We start from the raw sequence: 17,528 nt of genomic DNA on the forward strand, positions 1-17,528 counted from the left end.
AGGTCACCTCCAGGAGCAGCCAGAGTTCCTAATCACCCTTTGGTCGCCGCCCATGGCAGACCTGGGATCAAAGGGCATGCGCATCACAACAGCCCTGACCTCAGCCTTCTTGCCTGTCCCCACACATGCCACCTCTATCCTGCCCTGGCCCTCAGAGCACTCACCCTGCACTGTGCCCTCCGCCATCTCTGAATAAACACTCTTCTTTGGAGAGGCCCCCTGGGCCTCTGACGGGGACAGTCTGCACAGTGAATTCTTCTGTGGGCCAGTTGCCCCGCGCTCAGGAGAGGGCTCAGCTTGCTTCTGGCAAGTTTTGGGATTTTTTTTTGCGGTGCTAGGAACTAGCCTCTGGGTCTACAGAGCTATAACTCCAGGCCTTGCTTTTGCCTAAGGACTGTGATTAACTCATTGACACAACTCCTTAGGTTGTGTTACGTATTTTTCCCATAGCTGATATGTTCACATAAAACGGCTACCATCATCATAAAATGACTACTGTTCTATAGGGAACACAATTTCCGGGACGTGACTTACCCTCGCCCTCCTCATTAGTTTCTAAACTCGCACCTTGAAGCAGAGCTGCGTCCATCTGTCTTCCTACGGGTACAAAGTGGGGCTATTTCCAGACCCACAGCTTTCACAGCCTCACACTGGCCCCCTCCCGTACTGTGAAAAGTGGCTCGTCCCTCCCCTTTGCCACTAATCAATTCACTTCCAAGTACTCAGGGGTATGACAGGTTAGGAACGTTCTATTTCTCCTGCATAAATGGCCAACCTGGGTTTTTGCTTTGGAGAGGGGGTAGAAATAAGATTTATGAAATGGTTTTCACAAAACTCTGGCTTGTGTGGCTTTTTTTTTTTTTAAGTGCTCGCATCAGGGCTGGAGATGGCTGGGTGGTTAAGAGCCTTTGCTGCCCTTGCGGAGGACCTGAGTTCAGCTTCCAGCACCCACATCGGGAGGGTCACAGCTGATTGTAACTCCAGCTCTGGAGGAGCTGACATCAGCCTCTCTCCTTTACAGGCAATCACATGACATGTGCATATAGAGACACACGTAAGAATGATTTCTTAGGTGCTACTTAAACACAGATCAGACGGAACTGGAAGGTTTAGGGATGGTGACATGGTTAGAGTATGTCCCCCTCAAATTCATGTTTTAGAAACTGGATCCCTGACGTGAGGATGAGGAGGCAGGGCCTCCTGGAGCACTCCTTCCATCATGGATGGGATGAAGTCCCTCATCAAAAGGCCTTGACATCTTGGTGCTCTTCCCATGTTCTGAACACCATCCTGGTAGATCAGGTCCTCACCAGACCCAGAATCTGCTGGAATGGTGATCGTGGACTTCCCTGCCTCCGGAAATTTGGGGCATTTCTATTTGCAAATTAGGCAGTTTGGGGGCGCTCTGCTCCAGCAACATACTCAGACTAAAACAAATGTTTGTGTTCACTATCCCAAAGGCTACGCAGTGACGCTCCCTCCTCAGGTTAGGGTGTGAGGGTGGATGTTTGGGACACTCCTCCACTCACCTGCAGCATCCTGCATTCAGCTGCATCTCTTCTCACTGGCACACCCTGGCGCTACCTCTTCAGTGGGAGCTGGGAACAGGATCCTTCCACCTTACACGCATGAGTGGGTTTCCAGGACTCCCTGAAATCTGCATAGTGACGAACCCTGAAGAACGGCTTTCCCACAGCCTCAGATTCTCAGTGGCTTTAAAAAAAAAAAAAAAAAAACCAGGAACCTCCTCTTGACTCAAGAGCCTTTATGCCTTACTTTTAGATAGACTCTCACTATGCAGCCCAGACTGGCCTTGAACTTGGAATTCTCCTGCCCTTGGCCTCCTGAGGATGGGGATAACAGCCCGTATTTCTGTAGCACGAGATGGGACTTTTTCAAAGGGAAGTTCAAAGCCAAGAAAACAATGCCTAGCCACAGGACATGTCTCATAGCTGCTCACCTGTCCAACCTCGCAGAATCCTACCCTCACCTGCAGACTTGGACCTCCCAGACGCTCAACCTGGGAGTTTACATGGGGCCCTGGAATATGCATTCTGCCCTGCTTCCAAGAACTGTGCATACGGCTGGTCTCAGAATCACGCTGAGTAGTGACACCGTAGGACATGGCCTACTTCAGGGGATCTGTCAGCTGCATTAACTGTGACTTAGGCATCTGACTCGCTGTCAGCCTAAGGGAAGGACGACCAACGTAAGCAGAAACATCACAAAAGAACAGCTACGGACGGACGGACGGACAGACAGACAGAAGAACCCCCAAGAGGCCCAGGCTTTGCACCATTTTGCTGTCTGTTTATTTCAAGTTTACAGAGAAGCTTATCCACCTGTGGGAAAGAAAGCAACCGCAAGCTTATCTTTTGCTCTTCGGTTCACGGACTCGTAAGTGATAAATACACAGTATTTAACTCTGTACACCCGATAAAAGGAAAATGCATAGTAGAGAGGATGAGGGGCAATAAGACAGAAGCAGAGGGCATCGGTCACCAAATAGAAAAGTCCAAAGTCCCACGAAACTGGGCCCACGAGGCTGGAGAGGAGGGGAAACCGGCAATCTTCCCTAGCACCTTGGGAGCAAATGGAGGTTCTGGTTCTGTACTGGCAATGTGAAGCATGCCCTCGGGAAGATGGACGAGGGCTGCGGGCATAACCTGGTGTCAACTTGTACAGAGGTTCTCCTAATTCTAGGAAGGTCCGGGGACAGGAGCTCTGTCCCACGGGAAAGGCCAGACCAGTAGTGGGTGGCCTCTGGAGCCCCAAGTGACAATGAGGGGCTCTGTAAGGTGCCTGGGGACCACCGGTAGCCTGTGGGATGTTCGGGAGGAGGCAGAAAAGACAGAGGAAAAGAGGGCGGGGCTTGTGCTTCCTTCAAGGTGAGGCCGAGGCTGCCCTTAGTTGATCGTGGATGAGCCAGCAGGAAGGGACTGCGGGCATCCTGTTGGCCCGCACAGAGACGCTGCCGAGCCGGCCGGCCTGACGATGCTTTTGAAAACTGTTTGTGCTCTAATGCCCCGGTCTTGGCCGGACCTCTCACACTTTCCACGGCAGCCGGGCGGGATGGGAGAGAGGGGTCGCTCCTTTCCACAGCTTTCTTTGGTGTTTCATGGTTTAAGAAAAAAAAAAGTCACCCATGTGGACCTCTCAACCCCCCCCCCCCCCCCGAGGTGCTACCTGATGGTTTGGCAACCCACTTCAGACATCTTGGCTGGAAAGTTCCGTGGTGGGGAGAAAGGGCCTTGCCCGGTAGAGTTGTGTAAACACAAGAAGAGTTCTGCAGAGCCCCGGCCCAATGCCTGCCCTCCTCAGGCGGGCCAGGGGCCAGGCAGACGGACTGGGGCTGAGCCTCGGGACCTGTTGGCTTCAACCACCACAAGGTGCTTATTGCGAACTAGCCAAAACCGCATCTGTGGCCAGAAGGGTTAGAGCTACTGGGTTATTTCTGCTTCGGTTTAAGAGGGGAAAAGTGACCGGAAGTCCTTGGTCACAGAGACAATGCAGGCAGGTGAGGGGACCCACACACACATTGGCGTCTTTGCCCTAATTCTAATTGCTTAGGGGACAGCAGGGAAAAGTCTGGCTAAAATGCAGTCAGGAGCCTTAAGAAACCCTATGGAAGCCAGGAGCGCCCGGACTCTGCATGCGGCCAGGCCCTGGGGAACAGGCCTCACGCCCGTCTCTGCAGGAAGACCCTACATGGAGGATCACCAGACAAGAGACTACAGAACGCAGCCTTCTGAGCTCCGTTCCTGACAAGACAGTCATGACCAGGTCATTCCAAAGCCCTGGAAAGCCGAGTCTGGAAGTCTTGAACTTCATGTTTTCCTCTGTGGCCCTGGGTACTCACACCTCTCCCCAAGTTCCAATAGTGGTTGGAAGTCAAAAAAAAAAAAGGTCCACATTTGCTCTCTAGGCCCCTGGCTATGAAAAACAAAACAAAACAAGAAGGTCTTTTGCCCTGAGGAACGTCCTGGGTTTTGTTGCTTTTCTCTACAATGGCACCCTGATATCACTGTGTGGGTTCCCACCAAAGCTTTGCTCCTAAGGATCGCCAATGGCGCCTAAGCTGAGTGACGGTATTACCCACAGGGAAGTGGCCCACGAGGAAGGTGGTGTTTCATTGACGCTATCAACCAGACAGTACTTAAGAGGAAAGAAACCTTACAGCCTCTAGAATGCACAGGTAACAGCGGGCAAGCAAAGCTGCTAATATACAGGCCCCGGTGTCGTGGGCGCTCAGTCCCCATCTCGGTGGAAGCTGTGACAGATCCCGGGAGCTCCGCTCTGTGACCTCTGAATTCCTCCCGAGTCCAGGCTAGTGAGAGACTTTGGGAACATCTGCCGAGTCTTAAGCCATGTAATGTACATGAACGCGTGGGCTCTCCCCCTGAGGCGTTGGCCATTTGACAACGGGAAGTAGCTTGGCGGGTGACCTCAGAGACCCACTCGGAGCAGCTCACGTGAAGAAAATGTGTTCGGCGCTCCAGACAAGCCTTTGCCACCAACAGCTGCTGAATGCTTTCGGGAAGTTGCAAAGTGCCCCTCAAGCATTTCAACTGCAAGCCCTTTTAGTTTTCCAGACTATAATTTTACCCATTAAAAAAAAAAAAAAAAAGTTTAAAAAGTCCTCATTACAAATAAATACACTGAAGTTCCCTGCAGCTACGGAGGGCTAGCCCTGTCCTTCCACGGTTCTGGAAGGTGCCCCGGCTTCAGTTTATTCGGGTCACACTGAACCTTGTCCTTCCCTCTGAAGTGCAGCCCCAGACAGCGGGAATTTCTCCACTTGGTTCTCGGCGCAGCTCAGACCCCACACACATTTACTTGGTTCATCTGGCATGGTTCCGAATTCACAATGACGGTGTTTTTGTTTTGTTTTGTTTTGGCATAGAAATGTTTTAAAAAGCAATTGTCCCAAAATGCATGCCGGTTTGGGTTTGCAACTCCTCACCCGCGCCGGTCCGGCCAGCCAGCAGCCAAAGTCGACGACGTCATGGAAGTCAAGTCCTTTTTTTTTTCTTTGTCCCCTTAGACAACAAAGGGAAAAAAAAAGAAAAAAGAAAAACCACACACACACACACACACACACACACACACACACACACACACACACACACACACACACCAAAAAAGAAAAAAAGAAAAAGGAAAAAAAAAATCCCAAAACAAATAAACAAAAACCCAGGTAACCAGAGATGGCAGTCAAGGCTGTACACACGTGCTTGGTTTCCGTAGGACATGCTGCTATGGAAACGCAGGGTGCAGCAGCCCCGTGCAGGGCCAGGGCCACGCAGCCAGGCATGCGAGGAGGTCGGGCGGTCCAGGCAGTTACTCCGGCTCCATCGCCTCCTCCTCGGGCTGCAGCGGAGGCATGCGTGGGGGGGAGGCGGGGGCCGGAACTCCCCAACTTTCCACGCAGGGACCACCTTTCACAAGAGCGCTTCCTCCTCCCCCACGGGGGCTGGCTCGGGGCCCCGGAGGCTGTCTTCGCTGCCTTGTTTCCTGCTCACCGGACAGAAAACCAGCATTAAGGCTTGGAGGAATAAATGATGGCGGCGCCCTGGCCGGTCTCCCACCTCCGCACGCTCCTGCACGCTCCTGCTCACTCCTGCTCCCGTGGGTCACGTCCCCTCTTTTAGACGTGCTCCCCATTTCTACTTGCTCACTTAAAATATTTCAAAGCCGACTTTGCCTCCCCTGTAAATGGAGAAGCAAGATGGACCCCCCAAAGAGCGAGGAACTATAAAACGGGGACCGGACTACTTATGGAACACCCCAAAGCGGGGTGTGCTCTCTGAGGTCTACTGTGCGCCCATCTTTATGCTCTAGGTTATAAGTGCCTGTAAGGCAGATGCTGGGACACTTTTCCTTGGTCATTCCCCAGGGAGCCCCTGGGGCAGTGGCTGGACCTGTATGAATCGGCCTGGCACGTGGAGCCTTCAGGAAAAGCCTGCAACAGCCAGCCAGCCCATCCTCACCACCCAGGAGGGAAGGGAAGACCACTACCTTCTCAGAAGAGCCCCTCATACCCCACTAAACCTGCCTGGTGTGCCAGCCCCGGATGGAGTTTCAGCAGATGGAAAGGCGAGTTCTAAGGAGAGGACCCAGCCCCACGCTTCTTTCAAGCAGAGTCCCCTTGTAGGAAGCCACTGGCCTCGCTACTCAAGGCTACTTTCTAACCCTCAACAATGATCCCTGGGCTCCACCTAAACAGGGGCCTCTGTCCCCACACCGGGAAGGTAAACTGTTGTGTCCCTCAGGAAGAAACACCTATGTTTGGGAATGACGTTCTCTGCTCTTTTATTTTTATATTCCAGAGGTGAGGTTCCTGGAAAGGAGGCCTGCCCTCAAAGCTGCCGACCGGTGCGGGCTGGGTCTCACTGCAGCCAGGCCTCAGCCCAGGAGCTCCCATGAATAAGCTCTACAAAGTCCCAGCCCTGGCAGGGAGCCCTAGGGTGAGGCTGTGTCCGCGGACTAGGGAATAAAGGCGCATCTAGCACGGAGGCAATCTTACATCTGCCGGTATCTTGCCGTTTTGATCTCACCGAAAACACACAAACAGAAGAGAAATAAAGAACAGACTCTGCTCAGAGTCGGGAGGCAGCCTTGGTTTTGGTAGGCCTTACCACAGAGAAAAGAGAAGGCCCACAAAAGGCTTCCATTTCTCATGACACAAACGTGAGGATACAGGTCATCTGGGAACAAGGTGGCCAACCGTCTAACTGCTAATTTGGACACACCTCCCTGGCTCTCCTCTCAAAAACACCGTGCCCAAACAACAGGTCTCTCTCTCTCTCTTTTTTTTTCTTCCTTTTTTTTTCCGGAGCTGAGGACCGAACCCAGGGCCTTGCGCTTGCTAGGCAAGTGATCTACCACTGAGCTAAATCCCTAACCCCCAGGTCTTCTCTTACATCCCACGAGCCCCTGGCTCCGAGGATACAGGTGGCCAACGAACATCCTCGTATAGACCAATTCCCAGTGAAGAGAAAATAGTTCCCACTTGCATACAAATGTTCACAGCGGCCTCATTCGTTTGTGACAGCCAAGAGAGAAATTCCTTCCATCAATGGATCCAAATATTACTGTCCATCTAAATATACTTGGTTATGAACAGGAAGGAAGTCCTAACACATGCTATGCTGTGGATCAGCCTTGAAAATATATGCGGAGAGACAGAAGCCAGACATGAAAGGCCTGGTACCGTACTATCCCATTTACAGAAACCCTCCAGAATGGACAAATCTGTAGAAAACTGAACAGACATCAGTGGATGCTGGAAACTGAGAGATCTGACTGGAGACAGCTCAGAAGAGGAGGAGGAGGAAGGTTCCTTCTGAAGGCTGAAACTGTGCTGATGGCTGTGTAAGTGACTGACTTTACCGCACACTTTACAACGAGGAACTATGGGGGGTTAATTATCTTACCAGTAAAACTGAGCATTTCATTTGTTTGCAGTGCTGGGGAGGATGGAACCCACAGCTCTGGGGATGCGAGGCAAGCACTCTACCAAAGAGCTACAGCCTGAGCCTTGGATAAAGTTACCGTGTGTGTTTTATGTACACGGTCACACATGTGCAGAAGCCAGAGGTCAACTCTAGGCCTTCTCCTCAGGTACCAGCCACTTTGATTTTTGAAGCCAGGCTGACTGGACAGTGAGGTCTAGGGATCCGCTTGTCTCTGCCTCCCCAGAAAACTCACACTACCTCCCCTGGCGTTTACATGGGTCCTGGGAAATGGAACTCGCGCTTGTGTGGAAAACTTTAACAACTGAATGATCTATCTGGCCCCAATAAAGCTATTTTTAGGAGGCCGAGTGGTGGTGGCACGCGCCTTTAATCCCAGCACTCGGGAGGCAGAGGAACTCTCTGTGAGTTCAAGGCCAGCCTGGGGTAAGATCCAGGATAGCCACAGTGCTACACAAAGAAACCCTGTCTCAAAAAACACAACAAAACAAACAAACAAAAGCCATTTTTAACAAGAGAAGAGGCTGACAGGAGATCCCAACAGAGTTCGGCAGCCTCACCAGGGTCAGTGCCCTGATGCAGGCACTCCAGGGGGGCAGGGTTACCAAACAGGTCCACCCAACAAAAGTGTTCATCTGCCCTGGGAGTTGTAAGTAACACTGGCCGACATGGGCAGGCAGGAGGGAGAAAGCCCCCAACCCGCTAAGGTCAACAGACAGAACGGGACTCAGGTCTAGGTTTTTTTTTTAAGCCACCAGAGTGGCAGAGGAAGCCCTAGTGAAGAGCCACAGAATGCAGCCGGCCCGATCCGTGCTGTGTGCACACTTACAGCACAGCCCCCCGGGGGAGGGGGCACGAGAGACCTTCAGCGCCACTGCCGTGGTGCATGGTACGCAGCCTTCTGAAGACCCGGGTGAGCCCACAAGGCATTCCGGGTGGAGCGCCATGCACCGCACGCAGCCCAGCTCACATGCATGACACGCCATGGAGCCAAGCCCCTGGATGCGCCCTCACTGTAGACCCAGAGGCCCTCCAGGAGCCAGGCAGAGCAGCTCAGGCCGAGGGCACATCCGCCTGGTGGAAGATGCCCGCCGCGTGCTCTGCAGATGCCCGCCCCCAGGTCCCAGCAGAGGGGAGGCGGAAGGCACAGGCAGGCAGGCAGGCATTACCTTGGGCTCAGACAAGGGCTCCCACTCCCTGGTTGGTTTTTTGCTGGAATGGCCAGAGGAAGGGAAAAGGGAAGTGAGAAGGGACCTCTGGGGATGCCCCCCACACCCCAGAGACAGCAGACACCCGCATCTGCCACACAGAGCCCGAACCAGGGTGGTCTTTTTGAGGCGGTGAATGGACGCATGTTCGCACAGGGAGTCCCAGAGCAAGACCACGTGACTGATCCATCACAATGCCCCTGGTTTCTGGGGCCACAGATGGATACACCCAGAATCCTCCATCGAAAGAGTAAGTCCTCAGAGGAATGTAGAACTTCAGGGTGGGGGTACTGCCAACAAGATGGATGCTGGCTGAGCTGAGGATGCTACTTGAGCAAGCCAAGGCCTACTGATGTCCCCAGTGTGTCTCTCCTGGGATGGCCCAGGCCTAGTTTCTAGTATACCACCCCGGGGACTGGAAGGAAGGCAGGGGTCACTCACGTGAGCAGGTTTCCAGGTGCCGACAAGGAACGTTCCTCCCGCCGGCTGCCCTCAAATGGGTTCCCGAAGGAGCGTTTCCGAATCATGGTCTTTACTAGGATCTGAGGAGGGAGAAGGAAGGGGGCCGTCATGGCTGGGCCACAGAGGGAGCTTCCAGGCACCCACTTTTCCTCTCTGGTCCCCGCCAGCTCCCCGGGCTCATGACTATCACAGGCCCTTCCTACCCAGGAGCCACGAGCCAGAGCCATTCTGAGCCTGGGGGCAGCTAGCTTCAAGCATCCCACTCCCTGGCTGCCCTAAGGTCCAGCCAGCCAGGCTCAGATGTGTGGCTCATCGTGATCCAGTTCCAGCCTACCCAGCCCCAAGATCCTGTGCTCCTCAGGAGCTGGCTGTGCGTCCCCTGAGCCATTGCTGGAAGTCACCTGAGACCACTCTACTCCATCCCAACAAGAAATGAGCGATTTATATCATAATTCTTAGGTAAGAGATGATACGTTTTCAAAATTGAAACCAAGTTCACGCAAGTTAAACTCACCATTTTAAGAACCCAGAATCTCCGAGGCTACCGAAACCTACGGATGTTCAAGCCTCTTAGAGGAAGGCGTTCGGTATTTGTATATAATATCTGCATGCTCCCCGGTGTACCTGAAACCACCTCAAGCTAACTTAGAACACAGAACATAATCTAATCTGTTAGGGCATGACAAGTCAGGTTTACACGTCTGGTGCAAGACCAATTTTCTTTTTTCATGTATTTTTGATCAGTGGTTGGTTGAGTTTATAGATGTGGAGACCAACTGTATACGGCGGAGTGGTTTTTAGTATATCCACATCACCTGGGTCCAGTTTCAGGTTTTCATTACCCTAAAGAGGACCCCATACCTGTCAGTAGTCACCCCACATTGTTTCCCCCACAGCCCTTAGCAACCACCAGTCTCCCTGTCTGTATAGATTTCCCTATTCTGGGTACTTCCTGTAAATAGAACCATAATGTTACAAGTCTTTTGTGTCTAACTGTTTCTAAATTCAGTTTTTAAAACATTGTCACGTGTTTGAATGCTTTACCTGCGTGCATGTATGTTATTGGTCATAGTCAGAAAAAAAAAAGGTAAACAGTCAAATTCAAAGATCTCTTTGTAAAGGAAAAAAGGGGATATGATACAGAAATGATGAAATAAAAGAGTAGATTACTGAATATACTTTAATCCAAAAAATAGCTATTAATCTCAAAACGTTTTATATTGCCTTGCATTTAGTTTATTGATAGAAATTTAAAGTTAATTTTGTTATACTGCATGTATGTTTCTACTCTTGTTTAGGGTGTTGTGTTTATGCAGCTCATTTAAAAAATATAATGTATAATTAAGAAATACAGCCGGGCGGTGGTGGCGCACGCCTTTAATCCCAGCACTCGGGAGGCAGAGCCAGGCGGATCTCTGTGAGTTCGAGGCCAGCCTGGTCTCCAAAGCGAGTTCCAGGAAAGGCGCAAAGCTACACAGAGAAACCCTGTCTCGAAAAAAACCAAAAAAAAAAAAAAAAAAAAAAAAGAAATATAGATTAATAGTCATCTACAATAGTCAAACTTATAGTCACGTTAGGTATGTTTAAAGATCATACACAGATCTATTTAGATAGACATATGGTCTTCAAACACTTCAAAGACCTACAGAATATGACATTTAATACGTCTAATAACCTAAGGCTTTTCATGACAATGAGATATGTCTGCTCCTGACAGCACCAATCTAATTTAGAGAAGATAATGGACATCAAAGAAACCCCATATGGGGTTCATTTGTTTATGGCAAAAGCTAGTCATTTGGGCAAAGAAACTGCCCTTGCCTCAATTACTGACAGTATACTGTCCAAACTGGACCAGCAGGACACAAAAAATTGACTGCCAAACTTTGCCAAGACAAGGTAGGGTAGTCCTTCAAAATTCCCTGCTTCTTAGAAATGTCTGTCAGATATACTAGGCCTGTAGGCCAAAGTTGGATGCCCCAACGTTACAGAAGAACTTTGGACAACTGTCTAGGCAGCTGATGTCCCTGTCGTTAGGTAACATTACACTCTTCAGGGGTCATTGATGGAGTTAAATACTAAATAATTAAACTTATAGTTTTCCTTAGTATCAGAACTAAGGAAATCATAAGAAAGTAAATTAGGTATAAAACTTTAGATTCACAAAGATTAGATAGATAGTATTTTCTCTAATTTTGCCAAATACAAATGGACCGGCTTTTGTAACTGTAATTCATACTTGATAACGGTTTTTGTTATATATAATTTTACTATGTTAAAGTTAAAACTTTTTTAGTTAGACAAAAAGGGGGAAATGTTATGGAATAATCCTTCTGTACACTGTGAAAATGTGTTACTATCATTGTTTATAAAAAGCTGATTGGCTGATAGCTACGTAGGATTTTCAGGGCAAAGAGAATGCTGGGAAGAAGGGTGGAGTCTTGGGAGCGTGAGCAGAGGCATTGAGAAGCAAGATGAACATGCCGTGCTAAAAGAAGGTACCGCCATGTGGCAGAGGGTAGATAAGAAATATGGGTTAATTTAAAATATAAGAGTTAGCTAGCTGGGTGGCAGTGGTTCATGCCCTTAATCCTAGCACTCGGCAGAGCCAGGCGGATCTCTGTGAATTCGAGGCCAGCCTGGTCTACAGAGTGAGATCCAGGACAGGTACCAAAACTACACAGAGAAACCCTGTCTCAGGGGGAAAAAAAGAGTTAGCTAGTAACAAGCCTAAGCTATTGGCTGAGCATTTATAATTAATAAGAAGTCCCTGAATGGTTATTTGGGAGCGGCTGCCGAGACACAGAGAAACTCTGCCTACATAAGTAGGTACACTGTGTACATGCCTGGAGGTGAGAAGAGTGTGCCAGTTCCTATGGAAATGAAGTTATGGATAAATGTAGACTGCCACGTGGGTGCTGGGGCCCTCTGCAAGAGCAGTAAGCATTCCTAACCACTGAGCCATCTCTCCAGCCCCTTAAGAAGTTTGTTTTTAAAATATATGTATAGATGTTTTGCCTGCAGAAACCAGAAGAGGGCGGTGGATTCCTTGGAACTAGAGTTACAATTGTGAGCTGACATGTGGGCGTGGATGACTGAGCCATCTTTCTAGCCCCTAAAGAGTTTTTATTTGCGGTGTGTGGATATGGGGGTGCACATGTGCGGAGGTAGAGGTCAACCCCTGCTGTTGGGCCTCGCCTCCCACCTCTCGAGCTGTTCGCTGCTGTGTGTGCCAGGCTAGCTGGCAAGGGAGCTTCCAGAGGATTCTCCTGTCTGCCTCACGTCTCCTCGTAAGGGTGTGCTGATATTAGTCTGACATTTTACATGGGTTCTGAGGCTCTGAACTCTGGCTGCTGGGCTTATGTGGCATTCCAAGCATGCCTCTAACTCCAGCTCTGAGGGTTCTGATGCCCTCTTCTGGCCTCCACGTGTGCATGAATGTGCATCTACATAGAATCACACCTGCACGCACACACATATACGTAGGATTCTTTCAAAATCTTCAAATGTTAGGGGAAAAATAAGCACTGACTTAGAAAAAGGTAGAACTACTCAAATGTCCATCGGCTGGAAAATGTAAAAATGGTAGCACATCTGTATAGCTGAGTATTCGTCACCAAAGGAATGAAGCAACGCTATCGCTTCCACATGGGTGAGCCCGGGAAACGAGACACTAGTGCCAGAAGCCAGACACAAAAGGCCACAGAGTGCAGGAGTCCACTGACACCGAGTGTCTGGCACAGATCAACAGAGGCAGAAGGCAGATCACCTACGTTGGGGGTGGGGGGTGGGAAGTCGGGGTTTCTTCTGATGTGATGAAAACATCTCATCAGCAGGGAGATGACTGTACAGCACTGAAAATGTCCCAAATGCCAATGAACAGTCCATTTCCTTTGAAATGGTCAAAGGCCAGGAAAGCCACTTGAGAATAAAAGCCACGTCCCCCGGGAGTTTACAGTGACTGACAGCCCCTTTCCTCTGGGCTTTGGTAGGTGTCCTCCTATGCCCTGCACTGGCCTCTGATCCCATGGGAAGGTTGCTCTCTGGGTCCATCTTTCTCAAAAGGTTGGAGCCCTGAGAACCGATACCAGCTCATCTCTGTCATCTCAAGATCGGCATGGCACTCAATATTTGCTGAATGACAAGGTACGCAGAGGGGCTTAGACCTCATACCTCCCACACGGACACTTGTTTCCCAGCACCTGCCCCTCCCCGCTGCTCCCGTTCCCAGAATCTCAACCCTGCAGGCTCTTCCTGTGCTCTTGGGGTCGAGATTTAAACCTCTACTTTCCTTACGCTTCAGCAATGTGGGCTTTCTGGAAGTTTCCTTTTTGTTTGTTTCAAACTTTTTTTAAAAAAAAAAAGATTTATAGCCAGGCGGTGGTGGCACATGCCTTTAATCCCAGCACTCGGGAGGCAGAGCCAGGCAGATCTTGGTGAGTTCGAGGCCAGCCTGGGCTACAGAGCAAGATCCAGGAAAGACGCAAAGCTACACAGAGAAACCCTGTCTCAAAAAAACCAAAAAAAAAAAAAAAAAAGATTTATTTATTATGTATACAGTGTTCTGCCCGCATGTGTCCCTGCAGGCCAGAAGAGGGCACCAGGTCTCATTACAGATGGTTGTGAGCCCCCATGTGGTTGCTGGGAATTGAACTCAGGACCTCTGGAAGAGTAGCCAGTGCTCTTAACCACTGAGCCATCTCTCCAGCCCCTGGAAGTTTCTTGTTTGATGTTGCCTGTACTGTTCCTCTTGCTCAGCTGTCTACCCCTTTGCTTCCTCTCAGCAGGTTATATCCTGCCACTCTGTGTTCATCCATTTCTTTTTTTTTTCTCTAATTTTTATATTACATGATTGAGTGTTTCGCCTACATGTATATCTGCGCACCACTTGCGTGCCTGGTACCTGCAGAGGCCAAGAGGTTGCAGATGCCCTGGAACTGGAGTTACAGACAGCTGTAAGCTCTGACTACTGGGACTCCAATCTGGGTCCCCTGGAAGAAGAGCAGTTGCTCTTAATCACTGAGCCCTCTCTCCAGCCCCTTTATCCACGTCTTAAGGGAAGCCCCCTGGGACCCATCACAGGGTCTAGTGTCCCTCTATCAGGTACTTCCCCTTCAGTCCCGTTATTACACCCGACATGCACTCCTCAGCATGACCACCTGCCTCCCGGTGAAGGCAGAGAACACGTGGGTTGTGCTCATGGCCGAGCACAAATGGTTACAAATGGTTCAGGAAGCATCACTCCAGTGACATATACCTACCCCAGACCCCCCAGGCCAGATGCTTTCCCTCAAGACAGTGGCACAGAGTCGGACCCAGCTTCCTCTCCCACTAGAGGCACAGAACGAGGTGAGTGGGTGAAGGGTGGACTAGGGGAGGTGAGTGGGTATGGGTGAGTCTAGAGAGGTCATGCAGAGCCCCAGGTGGGAGAAGAAGAAACATGGAGGGGTGCCCGGCCCGGGAGCCCAAGTTCTGAAGGAGGCACAGCGCGGGATAAGCAAGAGTAAAGCAGGCGAGTAAAAAGAGCAAGGGACAATTCCCAGACTCCCCGAAGGGACTGCTGAGGCTGGTGCTAGCTTTGTAGAGCCTGGGGCCTGCTTGTCCGCTGGGGCTGGGGCCGGCCAAACAGAACCGGGGCTTCTGAGAAGGCTATGGATGCTTAGAGCCTGAACCCTGGGCCTCCCTGGGTCTCCCTCCTGGAACCAGACACCCTCCTAGGGGGCTGGCGATGGGACGGCTCCTACAGTCTCCCAGCTGAGGCTTGAAGACTGCTCCCTCAAGCTGCCTTCTCCCTGAGCCAGGACCCAGAGTCAAGGCCACAAAAAGGAGCTCAGTGTCTCCCCAGCGAAATCCTGGGAAGAGCTTTCTGTAGGGTGAGGTAGGAGCCCCTGGCACTGAGAACTAACTACCTGCGTGGCGGATGTGAGACAGCCAAGGTAGGCGCTCTGGAGTCCCTTACCAGCTGGGAACCCTGTCTCGGACGCTGAGGCTCCAGGTCCACTGCTGACTCTGGCCTGGTCGTCCCCATCTCCCTGTCTCCTCTCCCCTAACATGCTCTGAAAGTAGGATTTCTAAAAGAGCGAGCCGGACGATGCCCGCAGGGGGCTACCCATCTCTATAGAAACCTGGGGGCCCCAGGGCTACCTGGGCCCAAAGAGGGGCTGTGATTCAGGAGTAACTCCCAACAGGCTGCTGATCCTCAGCTCCCACGTCTGCTCGCTTCCCGGGCATCCGGCGGCGTGTGCCCAGCCCGGCCCTCTCTAGCCCGGCCCCAGGCTCTCTCAGTTCCTGCGCTGGGTCAGTGGGACCTTCCCGCCTTACCACAGTCGCCAGGCTGGGAATGTGTTTGACTGAGTTCTCGACCTCCTCTTCGGTCACCTCCACCAGAGTGCAGTTCTCGTCCTCCGACGGCAACGGCTCGGCCCCGTGCCTCGTGACCCAAGGGTGCAGCTTCAACGAATGACAGCGGCAGGGGTGAGGGACAGACGGGGTGCCGCTGGTTCCCACAAGGCCCTGCCAGCGAGCAGTGCCAGGAAGGGGGCATGCGGGAAGGAGAGGCCGGGGCCTGGGTCAGGCATGCGGGAGAGCTGGTGATCCAGGCGGGGGAGGGTGGGTGAGGTGAGAGGAAATGAGGAAAAGCAGAGGCAGAGAATGGGGGGTGGGGCGGGGTGCTGCAGAGCTGTGCTATGTGCAGAGGCAGATCGCCATCTGGTCCCTGGCCACGGCAGCAACGACCAGAGTCTGGCATCAGCCTTGCCCGGCTGCCCCAGGAACACCCGCTGGTCGCCAGCAACTCTCCCTGACAACAGAGGCCGTGCTCCGAACAAGCACGTTTTCCCATCCCACGGGACAGGAAACAAGGAGTTACGGGGCGGCCCAGATGGAAGGGCACACTCCGAATAGCACCCGGCCCCCCCCTCTGGGGTCCAAGTCCTTCTCTGTGACTTTTGGACCCTCTTAAAGACACCCTTCCAGGTCAAGCGAGCCAGGCACCTCAGAAGCCCTGGAGCATATCTCGAGATGTCTTTCTTTCTTTTTCAAGACACGGTCTCACATCTCTCGGGCTGGCCTCTAACTCAGTGTGTCACCAAGGATGACCTTAAACCTGATCCTGCCTCCGCACCCCACACATGCTGTGACTGAACCCCGGGGCTTCATGCATGCCAGTCAATGATTCTACCAACTGAATGACATCCCCAGCCCATCTTGGGAATTTTTTTTTTTTTTTTTAAGGGCCAGATGTGTTGTGTACTTGGCATTGACAGGGGAGTGTGGAGTGATGGACAAGGCTTCTTTTGCTGGAAGCACTTTCTACTACAGAGCAGAATTCAGCAGATGGAGGTTGAACTGCCCAATAACTTCCTCCCGCCCTCTCTGCAGGTCCTCATAGAGACCGGCCTACATCTTTGATAGGGCCAGAGGGGGCTAGAGAGATGGCCCAGCGGTTAAGAGCACTGGCTGCTCTTCCAGAGGACCCGGGTTCAATTCCCAGCACCCACAGGGCGGCTCACAACTGTCTGTAATTCCAGTTCTAGGGGATCTGACACCCTTTACCCCAATGCACATAAAATAAAGTTAAAAATATATATATTAAAGAAAGGACTTGAGGTTCAGCCGCCGGAACATGGAGCACACAGAGGCCCCGGGCGGACCACGCTTTCAGGGTGGACGCCATCAGTCCAAGCTACTGGGAGGAAGCACAGGCAGCCCAGGTGATGGGTCACGGATCCCACAGTGGAAGCAGCCATTAGTCCCTGCTCCCAGCAGCCCTCAGCAGCCCAGAGGCTCCAGGACATGGGAAGGCAGCCATGCCAGGAGGGTGTGGTACTGTGGACAGGGCGGAGCCAAACGTTTCCAAGCACAGGCCACAGGCCTCAAGTACTAGCCCTTCATAGCCAGCAGCAGTCAAGTACCTTGATTTCAGGCACCACAATCCTGGACTCTGGGTTCTTGTCCAGCATTCGGGTGATCAGATCTTTCAAGTCTTCGGCTATATCAGGCCTGGGGGGGGTGGGGGAGGGTGGAGACACATCATGGGTAGGTCACAGAAAACTCAGGGACCGGACCGCTGAGGATTCAGAAGGATTCAGAAGATGGTGGACAGACAGGCTCTACTCACTGGTCTGGAAACTCCAGGGCCTGGCTCTTGATCTTACTGTGCAAACACATGATCCGCTCATCCATGAAAGGGCACTGCGGAGAGGCCAGGGAGTGTGGTGGTCAGTGGCCGCCACCTGCATCCTCCTCAGGGACCACAGCAGAGAAACGAAGAGCAGTGGCCCAAATAGAGAGGGAGCAGGAACCAACTGCCCTTCACCCCATCCCCAAATCCGTGAAGTAACAGGAATGTCGAGCTGGTCTCCAGCCCTTACCAACTGCACCA

At 51.7% G+C, this 17,528-nt stretch overlaps 1 protein-coding gene across 6 annotated transcripts in view; it reads right to left on the reverse strand.

Moving 5' to 3' along the window:
* Positions 1-2,289: 2,289 nt before the first annotated feature.
* The window catches only part of Camkk2 (calcium/calmodulin dependent protein kinase kinase 2), a 55,855-nt gene continuing 40,616 nt past the window's right edge, over positions 2,290-17,528 (reverse strand). For 2 of the 6 annotated variants that reach the window (XM_028885880.2, XM_028885881.2), the window contains exons 12-17: positions 17,265-17,338; positions 17,059-17,146; positions 15,467-15,595; positions 9,125-9,225; positions 8,645-8,687; positions 5,121-5,514 (exon numbers count right to left, since the gene is read on the reverse strand). In XM_028885880.2, coding sequence (XP_028741713.1) covers positions 5,341-5,514; positions 8,645-8,687; positions 9,125-9,225; positions 15,467-15,595; positions 17,059-17,146; positions 17,265-17,338 — 609 coding nt within the window. In that variant the 3' untranslated portion in view covers positions 5,121-5,340. Of the gene's footprint in view, positions 5,040-5,120; positions 5,515-8,644; positions 8,688-9,124; positions 9,226-15,466; positions 15,596-17,058; positions 17,147-17,264; positions 17,339-17,528 lie in introns of those variants that run through there. The other 4 variants (XM_028885883.2, XM_037198694.1, XM_028885882.2 and 1 more) reach the window with 4 other exon arrangements.

The sequence above is a fragment of the Peromyscus leucopus genome, chromosome 23, assembly GCF_004664715.2.
Source record: "Peromyscus leucopus breed LL Stock chromosome 23, UCI_PerLeu_2.1, whole genome shotgun sequence".
In the NCBI taxonomy this organism is placed as follows: Eukaryota; Metazoa; Chordata; class Mammalia; order Rodentia; family Cricetidae; genus Peromyscus; species Peromyscus leucopus.